General features: G+C 45.8%; 1 protein-coding gene across 1 annotated transcript; it reads right to left on the bottom strand.

Moving 5' to 3' along the window:
- Positions 1-6,357: 6,357 nt before the first annotated feature.
- On the bottom strand, positions 6,358-7,685 carry LOC309891215 (zinc finger CCCH domain-containing protein 11A-like; the record flags this gene model as incomplete). Its single annotated transcript, XM_082785591.1, has 3 exons — positions 7,560-7,685; positions 7,258-7,334; positions 6,358-6,550 (listed from the first exon to the last, which is right to left on the bottom strand). Coding segments are annotated over exons 1-3 (364 nt in total), but the record flags the coding sequence as incomplete, so codon positions are not given.
- Positions 7,686-15,073: the final 7,388 nt, after the last annotated feature.

The following is a 15,073-nucleotide window of genomic DNA, read 5'->3' as shown; positions in this document are numbered from 1 at the left end:
GCTGTAATGCCAATGTGCCAGCTCAATAGAGGATGTCAAACAACAGAGGCGTTTATCCTAATTTCTGGCATGAAAACACTTTTAACAGCATTCTTTTCATGAAGAAAACCCTCTCTATCTTCTCCAATGCTCCAGGATCTGCTGCAGCTGCAGCAGCCGCGCTGGTACAACCCACATCTTTGCCAAATCTTTTCAATAATTGTGCTTTACCTCGGCAATGTTGAGGTCACTCCTCTTCCTCCTCCAGCTGAGCAAGCAGCTCGCTGGCTCTGCCACACCGCAGGTGCGGAAGCGAAAGCTGGGAACACAGGAGTCAAACTCTCAGTGCTCACGAAGCCACCAGGGCAGAGGGCTGACACAGAGGCACCCTGGATCCGCTCTCCCTCCCCGCTGCGAGGCTCGCAGCAGCCCCAACCCGAAGCGCACACAATGCTTCGCATGGTGATGTCACCGCTGATTCTGAGTCCCCACGTGAGGATCTGCTTCACCACTCTCAACGCTGGTGTTGGTTTTTGATTTTTTTTTTTTTTTTTCTTTTAAACATTCTCAGCTTATGGGAAACCATCAGGTAAACCACAGATCGCTAGGGAAGAAGGCCCACACGAGGGAAGTCCGTGCTTTTCTTCCAGGCAGTGGCACGTGCTTTAACACGCCGCGTTCGACAAAGCAGCTCTCCCCGTTTTGCTCAGTGGCAACAGGCACGACTGCAACGCACACAGGTGTAGGCAGCACCTGCAGGTCCCAAACCCTTAACCCGTTTTTAGAGAGCACCAATTTTTTAAGTAGTGCTTTTCCCTTAATCCATGACCCCTTCTTTCCTTTATTTCTATCGGGTGGCTCTCCTCCATTTTCCTCCTCAGTGTCTGAGCAGACACTGGGAATCGTTTCCGGAGGAAGGGCACTGCTGAAGCTCCTCCATCTACTCTCCGAGAAAAGAGAGTATGTTAAAGAATACATCTTTCCTTTCTTTTCCCTTTTTTAAATACAATTTCTGAAATCAACGCTGCGGCCTGGCAGCAAATACCTACGGGACTAAAGATGATTCCTCATCCTCACTGTAACGTTGTAGTTAACCTCCCAACGAACCCATCTCCCCAGGAAGCGGCCATTTGAGATGGGAAGGGGCAGAGCAAGAGGAAGCTCTCCTTAGCCTAGCTCTTCCCCCAACACCACCTCGCCACCCAGCACCAAATTCAACTCACCTGCTCCGCCTGATCACTCGAACGGGCGTCCGACGCTGGCACACGCCGCAGCGGTGGTTCTGACGTGCCTTAAATCACCTCTCCGCAGAATATCTCGGGTCTGTACGCTCAAATAACGCAGTATTTGAGAAATAACGCCCAGAGCTCACACTCTGAGTGCAGCCCAACAGCACCGAAGCACCGGTAGGCTAAACATTCCGAACCTGGCAACAAGGCTGACCCAAGCAACAGCACGGAACCCTTCTGCACCTTCAGCGTGGACATCAGCGTAAGGAAACACAGACCTCCTCGATCCAAATTTTAAGCGAGAAACGCAAAAGGTCACCCAACCGGCTTGTTTTCAGCAAGCTAAAGGAGAAATTAAGGCGACAACCGGGTGCATCCAGAGTTAGTCAGATCCTGAAGGCAGTTCCTTGGGGGAACGGAGGAGCAACGCGCCAGATGAGGGCTGCCTTACAGCGCACCCCTTAGAGGCACTGCTACGGAAGGAAGGCAGAAGGTTGGAACTCGAAAGAACTCGCAAGGTGCCCGTTAAGGGGGAAATCTTTCATTTTTTTCTCAGCAGAACCTCCCCTCTCCCTCCCCCCCCCCCCATGAAGGCAGACCGGGGACTCTTTGCTTCCTTAGGGAGAGGGCAGGGACGGGGCAGGGTGGTGGGACAGAAGGCCAGAGGTTCGGATGGACAGACAGACAGCCGGACAGAGGGCCCAGCAAGGCCTGACGAAGGGCTCAGGAGCAGGAGGGAAGGGCAGGGCGAGGGGAAAGGCAGAGAAGTACAAATCTTTTTTTCCTTGTGATAACTTTTCTTGACCAAAAAACACGATTGTGAATGAGGGAAAATGAAAGATGTAACATGGGGACGTGCGGATACTCACGATGATGCAGCCTTCTATCCGCATGTTCACCTGCTCATAGAGCCACACCTGGATCCTCGACCTCTGCAGAACGAAGGAGGAGAGTAAGTCGGGCCACAAACACTGAGCACTTTTGTTCTCTCATGTGTTCAGAAATACCTGCTAGCCACAGCCACGACAGCTCCCAAACGCTCCGAGGAGCAACTCTCAGGGGCAGTTCCAATGAGCAATCTGACATGTGAACGTTATACCATCGGGTGAATACTACACGTTTGGTGAAGAACACGTTTCCAGTCACAAGGGAACACCCCTGCACGCCCGGCTACACGAGGGGGAAACGCCGGGCTCCTTGTGCCCACCAGCACGCCGCACAGCTCTCCATCCCCCACAAACCCGTCCCGGGACACGGCCAGGAGCTGAAAACTCACTGAGGGGAATCCCCAGACCCTCCCCACTCCCCCCACACCCCCCAAATCCCCATCCCTGCCCCCTCTCCGCGGTACTCACGTTCTGCAGGTAGCGGAAGATGAGGTTCTGGGGCGCTGCGTTAAGGGCTCAGCACGGGGACGACAGTTCCGGGCTCGGGACAAGGCCCCAAACCCCACAGCGAGGCCTCAGGGCCCCGCGACAAGGCCTCAAGGCCCGGGCCGAGCCCCCTGAGGTCCGAGCCGCCCCCCACCCACCTCCCCGGCACCCCCCAGCCGCAGGAAGGATACGATGCGCTGCACCATCACCTTCTGCACCTTCTGGCCCTGCCCGCGGTACGCCATGGCTGCCACCGCCTCGCCGCTCCTGCTCCCAGCACCGCAGGCAGAAGAGGCGAAGGCTGATGGTAGAACAGGGCTTCTTGGGGTGAAGGGAAAGCGAGGGCAGGTGGGTGCAGTCTCTGAGCTCTCCTCCTCCTGATTTTGCTTTTTCTCCCCCATTTCTGAGCCGGCAGAAGTCCCCGTGAAGTCCTTCGGCACGATGAAGGCCTGCGTGAGCTCCAGCAGCAGTTTCGTCCGCGGAGGTTTTCCCTGGTGGGGCCGGGGCGTCACAGCACACACACACACACACACAGAGACGCGTGGTTTTGTCCAAACATTAAGTATTTACAACAAATTCAACAAGCGCTTTTCCTCTGCCAGCAGCAAATGCCTGAGGGCCCCCACAGCTTCACAAATCATAGCGGGAAGAGCCTACCGTGCCGCGAAAAGTTCGGAAAATAATTCAAAATTGACCTGCTAGGGGAAAAAAAACGATGGCTGGTGGCAGGGTACACAATACACCCGAATCTCAGCTCTGTCCTCCGCAGGGTCAGTGCCCATGCCCAAGCGCGATGCTGATGGCACCCGAACATTTGCTGTAGCAGGCAGCAGAGCCAGCAGCTCAGGGGAGCAAGTTTTAAAACCAAGAGGCACTTAAACAACCCTTCATCGACCCTGTGACTGTGGCAGAGTCCCGACTGCTCACCCCGGAGTCCTCACACAGGCAAAAAGCACCAACCAAAGCCTGGGGGAACTTTGGTATAGCACAACAGAAGGGAGTGGGGGTAGCGGAGCCGCATGGCAGAGCTGCTGCTTTTCACCATCTGATCCCCCCTGATAACTGAAAGGAAGGCTGGGTGGGCTGACCCCCACCCCCATTCCTGGCAGCAAGTTTGGTCCACAACACACTGGAATAACGATTCTGCTCCCTCCCACCCCTACAGCTTCATCATCTGACACGGGTACAGTCAAAACAATGGCATACACGAGTAAACGTCAAGAATTGACATAGTAACTCCAGGATTTGGCTATCAACTGTCCGAGAAATCAGAACACCGAAGCTTCACAATGTGCCCAACATCGAGTTGTGCCAAGGGCGGAGGAAGGAAGAAGATTTACATTTCAGCCTTCAGAGCATCGCTCCATCAGAAGATCGATTTGTAGCCACCATGGCGTGCCAATGGAGAACTTTCTGTGGCAAAAGAAGTGCTTTGTCCTCTCGATATCGAAGGTAACCACCTATAGTTACAGAACGGATGCACAAGACCTTAACTCTGACCAGCAGGGAAATTTAGGACAACTGAGCGCAGATCCTGCCAATTTCTACCACTTCAGACTGTGCTTTAAGTCTCATTGCAAAGCCTCAGTTAGAAAAAGGATCACCTCGGGGTATCCAACAAGAAGAACAGTTTTAATTTTTTTTTTTTTTTTTTAATTATACCCTAGGACTACGCAGTTCAACTGTCAATCATCTCGGAGAGTTCAAGGAGGAGGTCATCCTCGTCCTTCCCTGGGTCTAAGTCGATTTCGGCTTCCAGTCTGCCTCCTGAGATTTCCCAAAGTAGCTTCTCAAAATCTTCATCCGCAGATAAGGGCGCGTTCCCTGTGGAACTCAGCCAGCGTGTCCGTGCCTCTTCTGGCTGGGAAGAAGCTGAGGTCGAGGTCTCGAGATCCATCTCCATCTGCTCCTCAAATCTTTCCGGGCTTCCAAGACGCACTTCAGGTCTTGGGAGAGCAAGAAAGAACAATCAGGATATGCCATTTCTTAACGGGAAATCCCTTTCCTGCAAACCGGCTCTTAAAACTGTAGGCAAGCCCTCCTACGCTTCAATCTTACACAGGGATTGTTATCAATCAACCCAGGGCTACATTTAGAGCCCGATGTGTTACCAGGTACATTTTTCAGTCTGGGGGTTTATCTGTGAAGCCAGGGCACCTGGAGTTGAGGTGGCATTCTTGAGGACCAAAAGGCAGAGGACACTACTCATCATCTATCACCTCACGAGGAAGTAGAACTTCACCTCATCCTCGTTCAGGTATTCAGACAACCCAAGAAGTCACCGGAAAGCTGTGCTGACTTGCAGCATTTCAAGAAAGCCTAATTAAGCAATCCTGCTAGCTGCTAGAAAGTGGTTTCAGGTGACTTATTCCTTTGATGGATTTTGGCTTCAATTATCTCAGAACCCTCATTTTTTCCCACATGTGACAGAACTTATGTTTCCCTGGGGATATACACTGATTAAGAAAAAGAACAAGTTGGGGTTGTCACCTGTTTTGGGGATTTTCTTCAAGTCTGATGGCTGGGACGTGCTCCGGCACGTCTGAAACACCCTAGAAAGCAGCAAAACAGTATTTATGATACATGGGTAAAAGATTCCTTAATAGCTTTTTCCTCCACACTGCTTCTCCTCTGGCATTGCGGAGCCGTGGCCAAAATACAAAACCAAGGTGCTCCTGAAGAAAGTTCACATTCACCTGGAGGTTACTCATGATCTGGTGTCTTTTAAGAACATGGCATTAATGGACAAAATCCCCCACACCAGAGAAATCACAGCATCAGAGTACCGGTTAAAGAGTGCCATTCATCTCATAAATACAGAAGGGTTCTACAAGCATCCTGGAGACAGCTACTGGATTTCAAAGGAAACAGAAGGCCTGCAGAACGTTTGAGTTTTCCACCTTTTCAAATAGAGGAGGGTAGAAATTTAACAAGGGATCCATCGCTGCATTAGCCCCTGGCCTTACCATGGCTGCTTTTCTGGCTGGAGGTCCCATCATGTCAGCATGAAAGGCAGTCTGTAGTTCCACAGCTGCTATGGCAGAGGGATAACTCCCAGGTGCCTTACGTTTCAGTGCCTTCTTCTTGGGGAAAGTGACTTTCCCACGCGAAGGCTTCGCAGATGTCATAAAGTTGGCTAGAGTAAAAGGAAGAGAGAACTGATACAGTCTTGCTCTGCCTCAGGAAAAATCCAGGTTCTCTTAATCATTTCCACAGTCCTTCTACACACTTAAATGCATTTGGCCAGCACAATTACACCACCATTGCCTGGATTCTCAGGAATCTTTTCCACATAGGAAACTCTGTCTACCAACAATCCATACAAAGGAACAAAGAAACCGAAGAGCTACAGTAAATAATAATCCAGGACAAGGGAAACCTCAGACACATAGCAATCCTAAGTGCAAGCTAGGTTCACAAATATAGACAGCTTTTATATTTAAAGTCCTGCTCCCGCTAGGAAAGGAAAAAGCAGCAGTTATAGTAGGACAAGAGTGTATGCAACTCTTGTACCAGCTTCCTCTCCCTTGCAGTGATGTCCCACAGTTAAGTTGTTCTACAAAGTCCACATTTGTAGTGTCATTTTCTAGTCTCCCGTTCCTTACCTAACATCTGGCTGGCAGGAAAAGAAACAAACTAAGAAAAAGAAAGTACACCCTTCGCTTCGTAGCACTGCGTGGCAAAATGCACCCAGCCAGAGTTACAGCATGAGAATTGTCATCTTCTGTCTGTATTTCAGAAGACAACCTAAGTAACTCTTAACCTTCAACACTTACTTTTAGCTTCCTGGCCCTGAAATTCAGCTGCCACTTTCCCTGCTGGTTCAGTATTAAAGAAGCCAGCAGTAGATTTGACAGCAGCTTCCTCCTGCCGAAGCTTCTCTTGTTGTTCTCTCTGTTGCCACTTCTCCCACCGTCTCTCTTCAAAGCTCTTCTCTGGACATTTATGAGTTCCACTCTGCTGAGTGGGCTAGAAGGAAAGAAAAGTAGTGCATGAATAGGACAAAAAAAATAAATAAAATCCGTGGAGATTTCGTTAAGAAAATCTGATCAGCAATCCCTCCAAAATGGTCTTGATGTGGAACAGCATATTAATCTCGTTCAGGTTACTGTTGTTTTTTTTGTTTGTTTTTGTTTTTTTTTTTTTCCATAAAATTCTGCCTGTAACAAGAGCCATGCTTTACTATGGACACAGTCTCACATATCTGCAATATCCACTATGGCAAGCTTCTTTAAACAGCTAGGGTGTTCTGCTGTACATCTATTTATCACATTCTTTTTAAGCAGCAGAAAGTCATACAAGTTCCCCTATACAGTATCCACTGACAGATTGATTTCCTTGAACGCAGAACTCTGGCCTTCTGTATTAAATCCTTCATGTCTGACAGATCAAGTCAGTAAGAACAAAAAGAATTCCCTCCACGTTAACTGTGTAGATTTCAGCTGGTGCTAACAGGGTTTCTTTGTTGCTGTGGTATAAACAGACTGATTCCAAGTTTGAGGATTACAGAGTTGTCTGGAAATGCTGCTGGCGATAGGATTTAGACTGCACTGCAGCTCCTACCAGCTGCTGAAGGGTAAGAACACACTCAAGAGGGTGGCACACGGTGAGTAACAAAACTTGTCAGAATTATCAGAAATTGTACGAATGTATGTGTGTCTTCACAGAGGACTCACCTGTACATCAGGTCCAGAGGAAAGTTTAGGAAAAGGCCGGTTCAATTCCACTGCCTTCTTTTCTTCTTTTTCAGGTGCTTTAAAAAAAGACAAAAAAAAGTGTTGTCAACGGCAGAAATAAAGAAAGCTGGGTACTTGTTTCCTTTGTGCACTTATTTCCTTGTGTCCCATGAGAGAGAGAGAGAGAAAGGCTACAATGTGCAAGCCATTCAGCATTTATCCATGAAGCAGATCCTGAGCAAACTGAACTTGCTCAATATGGGAAGCACCTCACTGGGGCAGGCATTAAAGCATCTTATTACCTGTTAGTTTTGTGCTCCATAAAGATTTCTGCTCTGCTGGGGCAGGTCCGGGTTGTGCTGAGGGAGCTGGCACATCTCCTTCACTCTGCTGCATCCGCAGAGCTTTCTCACGCTTTATTTCTTCCAAGGTTTTAACACGCACTTCTCCTTCCGGCTTGACTTTTCCTGCCGGCTCCTTCGCCTGCCCTTTGCTGGGCCCGGACAGAGCGAGCTGCTTCTTGGACTCACCCTGAATTTTGCTCTTGCTATGGCATTCTCCTGCTTTTTTCTTCTCTTCTACCAAGCGATTATTCTTTTTTTCGGACAAGGCTTCAGAGAAAGTTTGGATGCGACCTGCACGAGCAGCTCTTGCCCCTGCGCTGGAATCTTCAGTTTTACCATGCCCTTCAGCCTCGGCTTTGGCTTGAGTTTCGCGTCTCTGAAGAGCTTTCTCACGACGGATTTCCTCCAGTGTTTTCACATGGATCTCTCCCATCGGCTTGGCAGCCTTCCCTGTCATCATCAAGAAATGAGGAGAAGCACCAACATTTAAAGAGAGTCCAGCAATATTTTAAGTCTCCAAAATTTGTCAGAGCACTAAGGAAAACTCATCTTGAGCGTTCCCAATAATGCATCTTAGAACAATATCCTTAGAACAACATTCTCCTCCTCCTCTGAGCCACTTGTATTTTGAAGACCAGCCCTATCCAGAGAGAACTGCTACACAGAAATGCTGCTTTACTTTATTACTTTTTCAGACTGCATTTCAAATTCCTGCTCCTGGCAGTGGTTCTATTCTAATTGTACGTAACGGTTCACAGAAGCAGCTAAAAACCTCGACAAGGCACAAGTAGAAAATAAACACACACCTAGAGCCAGAGTTCTGATAGTGGCTGTCAGAAGAGCTTCAGCACTCAAGCAAGAGGCGTCAGTTCTTTGTTTTCGTTTAAATTAGTTTGTAGGGATGTATGAAAGCAGTCCAAGTTCGTGGAAAGGAAGGAGGAGAAAGCATATTTAAGATCTAGCTGTTACCTCTCTCAGTACTGGTCTGCTTAGGAGGTAATCCCAGCCTGTCCTTCAGAGACTTGGGAACTCGAACTGCAAAACAGAAAAAGAACGAATTAGGGAGGCTGCATAATGTCAACTTCAGGTTCACATTTCAAAACAAGACAGGAAAGGTAACTTTGAATCCCAGTGATTACGACCTCAGCCAACATGCAAAAAGAAACATCACTGGAAAAGGACAAACAGAAAGACTAAATACGAAACCCAGGAATCCAATCCAGATGCCCGTTTAGTACCTGTCTCTCTCTTGGGTGCTTTGTCAGCATTTCCCGGAGCCTCTACCTTCTTCCCCAGCCTTTCAGCAAGGCTGCGCTTCACTGGAAGGCTGCTTACATCATCTTCAGAGAAAACAAGGAATATTGTAAGAACTTTTCTTTGCAGGAAGGTTTGAGAACAGTCAACAATAAGCTTCTCTTTTTCAAGCATATTTTCATAGAATTGCCTTTCAGCTGCTAAATGATTTTTTTTTTTTTTTGCCATTTCTGCAGTCAACACAGATCTCCACTGCAATGTATTTTCCTTTCATACATCACAAATACTCTTTAATGCAGTCATATATAGAAGGCAGCACCTACGTAACAGCTCGTAAAAAGTTCTTACCCGCGGAGGCTTTCCGTTTTCCTTGTCTATCAGCAAGATCTACTCGAACCACAGGTTCCTCCCCTAAAACAAAAGGGAATTTTTTTTTCTATTTCACAGAAACCAGTAGCCAACAGAAATATTATCCTGTTAGCCCATGTCCAAAAAACCCCAGTCAGACACTGTTTTGACAGCTAAACCACATAAACTCATATTTTAACTATAATTAACATGGAAAAAAAATATTAATAGTCTCAGTGCTTGCTTCAAATTCCAGCTGAGATAGTGGAGAGTGAATCTGAGTCTGCTTGACACCTATACTTTGTGCAGAACAAAGCTGCATAAGCAAGCAGAATATTCTTAGGTGCAAATGCTGAGAAATATTCCTTTCTAAGGTGAATGTCTACGAGTAAAAGTACTTCCACACTTTTTTCCCTTTAAAAGGCATTTGCACAGCTCTAAACAATTTATACACAAACTCCTGTCATACTGTGTCCACACCTGCCACTGTACGCCTCTTTAATGCTTCAGAAATTGCTTCTTATATAGCACTGGCTTCTACAGCTCGCTCTTCTCGTTACTCTTCTGGTTTTCAGTTACCCCCCTATTGGCATACTGACACTTTTTTTTTTCTCTCCTGCCACTGCACTTAACCTGAGCACCAAATCTTTCCAGTACAACCAGGGACTTTAAGCATAAAAGCACGTTTTGAACAGAAGGCAGCACCAGAAGGCTAACATGGGTGAATTGTTTTAATTATTGCTTAACCCTCCAGTTTAGGAGTAATGAAATCAAAACAAAAGCATTCATTATTACCTTTCTTGGAAGACACTGTCACAGTTCTCACCACTGTCCGGACGTTTTCCTCTTCTGGAGCAGGAAAAATCAAAGAATCAACGGGACGAAGAGAAGATCTTGAAGAACCTTCTGTTCAGAGCAACCAAAACGTAAGGAAGTTTGCCCAACATAAAAAACTATCACAAAGAACAAAAAACTTTAAATGATTTGTTACTGTCAAAAATACAGCAAGCAGAGCATGTAAAGAAGAGAGGTGACTGATTTGCCTCTGGTTGCCCTTTGAACTCCCATTTAGAATACCAGCTGGCTGAGAATCAGGTTGCTTTATGCCCCCAGCTAAAAATGGAAGTCTGTCCCTCAAGCAGCTCCCAGTCACCATCACCTGCCGTGAACAGGATAAGAAAGTAGGGAATATTAACTCACCACCGTGTCTCTTATTTTTTTCCTTCATCTTCTGCCATTTGATTTCCTCAAGTGTTTTTATTCCAAAATTCAGATTGCCCTCTGAAAACAGGAAACAGTTCATGAGACAGGCTTAGAGGCACTCACTGAGGACCACAGGTCCTCAGGCTTCTTAGCGCTCAGGAACTTTCTGAAGTATTTCGAATAAAGCCTGTCAACACTCCTCACAAGTGAAAGAGCCATAGAACCAATGGCATTTTGCCCCTCCTTTCATCCTTCAGGGTTCAAAATGTAGTTTTAATTTTAATCCATTTACACGATATTAGATCCACATTTTAATCCATTTACACGATATTAGATCCCTCTATCGTTAGATATGGCTTATCAACAGTGGTTGCAAGGCTGCACGTGCAGCCATTTAAACTCCATGCTGTGGCCCTGTTTTGTTCTCCAAAAGTAAAGAAAAGGAGTTCACCTTTCTGACCCAATGGGCACATGATGGTATTAATGGCAGAAATGAGATCATGGAAATAACCGACTCCATTCAGCACCCCTACATTTTGTTGTGTTTTTACACCACGCTGCTTTTGACTTAACTGTCAAGTTCTTCTGATTTATCCTACTAAGGTGCTGGCATACCTTGTTTAGTAGTAGTAGAACTGCCTTTCCGAGTGGAAATCACCCGTAATCCATTTTTGCCTTCCGCAGCTGGATGCTGGACGGGAGTTTTAGTTTCTTCTCCTTCCTCAGAAAGTTGGTCTGAAGGGGAAAAATCGATTCAGTTATGCATAGACCAGGTTGGTCATGATTACGTAGCTCATGCAGTGACACTTCAGCCCATGGTTCATATAAAAAACTTTGTTGCTGTTTTGGTTTTTTTTTTTTTTTTTTTGTTTGTTTGTTTGTTTGTTTTTAAACAGCTACACTGACCTGATGAACTCCTAAGTAGAATACACTAGGACAAAACATCTAGGACTCTAGATTCTCTCTGCAGCTTTAACTACTACACAACACATTGCTCTTCAGACAGAAAAAAGAAATTTCCTTCCTAGTTTCACATAGAACTTTACACAAAAGACCAGCTAAAGCCAGGAGTGGTTCTAAGCTTTCCTCCAACGTTTCAGCTTCTGTCCACTGACTGCCAGACAAAGCCACCAGTGACCTGGCCAGACTGCCTGCCCTATCGCTAGTCAGACCTCAGGTCATCTGTGATTTATACATTCATTTACAGCACAGATTCCTTCCAAGAACCAAAGATTTAACACATTCATTTACAGCACAAATTCCTTCAAGAACCAAAGATTTAACACATTCATTTACAGCACAAATTCCTTCAAGAACCAAAGATTTAACACATTCATTTACAGCACAAATTCCTTCAAGAAACAAAGATTTACACAATCATTTACAGCACAAATTCCTTCCAAGAACCAAAACATGCTCACCATCATCATCTTCATCATCATCTGCAGCATTGATTACAACTGGAGGGTGTGTAGGGCTTGGGACATTTTCAGAGTTTTCCACTTTCGTCACCCCCTTAGCTGTGGAGAGGGATTTGACTGGACAGAAAGTTTGTTTTGCTGCAGTGACATCTGAGCCACTTTCAGATCATCGTCCGCGCACTCAGGCGGACTTGGCAGCGTAGCTAGAGGAAGAGGAGGATCATCGGTAATATGGCAGTTTAAAACTTTGACCACAATGCAAAGAGATGGTAGCAAAGGCAGATAACCCGCACAGACAACGAATTCAGCATCTCCTTTTGCCCATCCCATCACTGCTTACACCGTGAACAATGATTTCCCTTCCAACAACAACACATCTCCCTACCACCCAGCAAAAGAGGAAACAACAGGAAGCAAACTGCAAGGCAAACATCACACAAAGCAAAGAGAAGCTGAGCACGAAAGCAGAAAACAAACACCAGCAGTACACTCGGTGCAGTACACCTATGACTGCAGACCTTTTCCTGCACTCACAAATGAACAGTTACCTGACGCCCCCTACAGGATTGGCACCCACTAAGTACTACTCAAAATTAATTCTTCAGCGCTTAAAGAAAAAGGACCTAAACTCACTCTTGCTTGGTGGTAGGAATTGTCCATCGATGTAACGTCCCTTTGCATGATGAAAAGCACAGTTGGCTTTCTGACAGCCTCCCGGCTGGTTCTCCCAGTAGCAAGGAATCTCACTGCGCTTTTTCTGAAGACAGAAAGAAAGAAAAGCTCGTGATAACATGCACCTGAGGCTTGCAAAGAGATGCACAGCTCCAGATCGTGACAGCTGTCACAACACAGTGCTGAAACATCATTCCAAAGGTCAGTTTCTCAGTTAAGTGTAGTATTTCTGGGCATATTCACAAAGTTTGCATAAGCTGTAACCATTATGCACATTTAGTTTGGTCATCACTCAGTTTGAGAAGACAGGCACTCTCAGACATCAGTTGAGGGTGGCTTAAACTAATACACCTAGGATTATACTAGGATTATTCAGAGGGAAAAAGAACATCTGAAATTGCCTAGGTTAACCCTGTCTAGAACTACTTCTTGGAGACTTAGTTCTGCTGCACCTTTAACTTTCCCCACTTCCTACCCCAGGCAGCTACAACAGCGTTATCTGAAGGACTGTGGGTCAGAAGACACCTGATAGTTCATTATCAAGCCTGCTCCCATGAGGATAGAACAGCCTGTTTATTACCCCCCTGCTCCAGCAGGTTTTAGCAGTCTATTTAACAGCTATTCTGCATCTCTTGAGAAAACTGTCAGCATCTAATAAAAAAAAATAAACAAATATCTTGCTAAGACATACCTAAGGCATTGATTTTATTTCCCTCTGCTTCCTCCCACCCCCTCTCTTGGTAACAGAAACCAGTATGATTTTGAAGCAAACAAATCTATCCTGCAAAAGCACAATCAGTACACCTACGGCACTGAAAAATGCTTTTGTGGATTTATTTTGAGAACACATTGTTAGGCACTCACGTCAATTTCCATGTGTCTGAATCGGCAGACATTCCTGAAACAACGACCCTCCTGCCACAGCTTGCAGACCGTCTCATTGCCCAGAGCAGCTTCGCAGTGGCGGTAGGCACATTTGTCTCCCTGGAACCAAAAGGAAACCAACAAGGAAAATAGAGTACAGCCTCAAAAATGGCCATGCTGCTGCCTGATGGTGCTACAACTGAATTCACAATCTATCTGGTTCTCAAGTTAACCAAAGACCAGTGTGCTTCCTCCTCCTAATCTACTCCTTCCTGAAAAAAAGGGGGAAAAAAAGCAAAGCAAAGGAAAGCCAGCCATACCTTGGTACAGGTAGAATAGAAATAGAAGTAGCAATCGTCTCCTTGTTTAGACATGCCGACGAGTTCTGCTAACAAGCTCGGGTTCTCTCCACAGGGACTTCCTCTGCTCTTGGAGAGAGCTGTCTTCACCCTTGCTTGGGCTGAAAGTCTTCTACTGGCTTGTGATCAGTGAAATCTTCTTTTTAAAAGTAACCCGAAAGAAAGTAACAAGTGAAAAATAATGAGGAACGGACATTTTTCCAGCTTTCTTCAGTTAATCAAATCAAGTTATCAGTCTCTCAAAGAGAGCAAAGCCTTGAAATCAGCTGTTACATGAACTAACTAAATATTAAAGTTCTGTAAAGCTGCCAGGAGCTTTGTCAGCAAGCGTTCTCTTCCACATCCTCAATAATATGACCTGGAGCACATCTGGAAGCCTGAAAACGGAGTCACTCCTTAAAAAACCACCTGATGATACATGCAAGTCAATAATCAACTATGGCTACAAATAACTTCTCTAGAACACAGTTAGGACGCATTAAACAGCACGTTCCAGGCCCTGTGGGTCTTCGATTTCACCTACCTGGACAACCTCAGCAAAGTTATCGATCTTCAAAGGCTTCCAGTTAACTGCTCCTGTAGGCCGAACCAAGACTGAATCCGTGAATTAATAATAAAGGGGTAGGAAGAATTTTCCTCCTCACTTTGCCAAGGGAACCTCTCATCCACAATTCAAACATAGGATGCGCTTTTAAACAGCTTATAACTAAGAGAGGAAGCAAGTCCATTTGAATGCTCTCTCAGACTGGATGCAGCCAGGGTTAGTTAGCTCTTCAAAAAAATTAAAAACAAAACCCAAAACAAAACAAAAACAAAAAAAAACAGCGCATTTAGAGATGAACTCGTGATTCAAAGTGGCTGCAAAAATGAGGCTCCATCTTCCACAGCCGGACAATTTAACTTTTTTTTTTTTTTTTTTAATTTAAAATTCAGCATGTTCCAATCTCTGGTCTTCAAGATTTCTTCACCTATTAAGAAAACACAAAAACCTTTCCCCGTCTTTATTACCTGTACAGCAAAAAACATACCAGTGCATCTAAATCCACAGATGTGCATACGCATACACACATCTGTGTTTATACACACACGAGGAGGGAGTGAGAGAAAGTTAGCGAGAGCGACAGTGAAAATCAGAATTTTTGCCTTTTCGACACAGAGAGCGCGTAAAAATTCTCTCATTTTGAGGGAACTAGAAAAAAATGGAGGCTCTACAAAAGATTTTGATGAGTATGCCTTCGAGGCCGATGCTTTGTAACATGAGGGATCTGGGGGCCAGCACACAAATATGCATACGGATGTACATGCATACAGGATAAACATATCTATACACACAAGCGTGCACAGTATATGT

Source organism: Aythya marila (assembly GCF_965140915.1).
Source record: "Aythya marila genome assembly, contig: HAP1_HAP1_SCAFFOLD_317, whole genome shotgun sequence".
Classification (NCBI taxonomy): domain Eukaryota; kingdom Metazoa; phylum Chordata; class Aves; order Anseriformes; family Anatidae; genus Aythya; species Aythya marila.
This window is presented reverse-complemented; position numbering and strand designations above follow the sequence as displayed.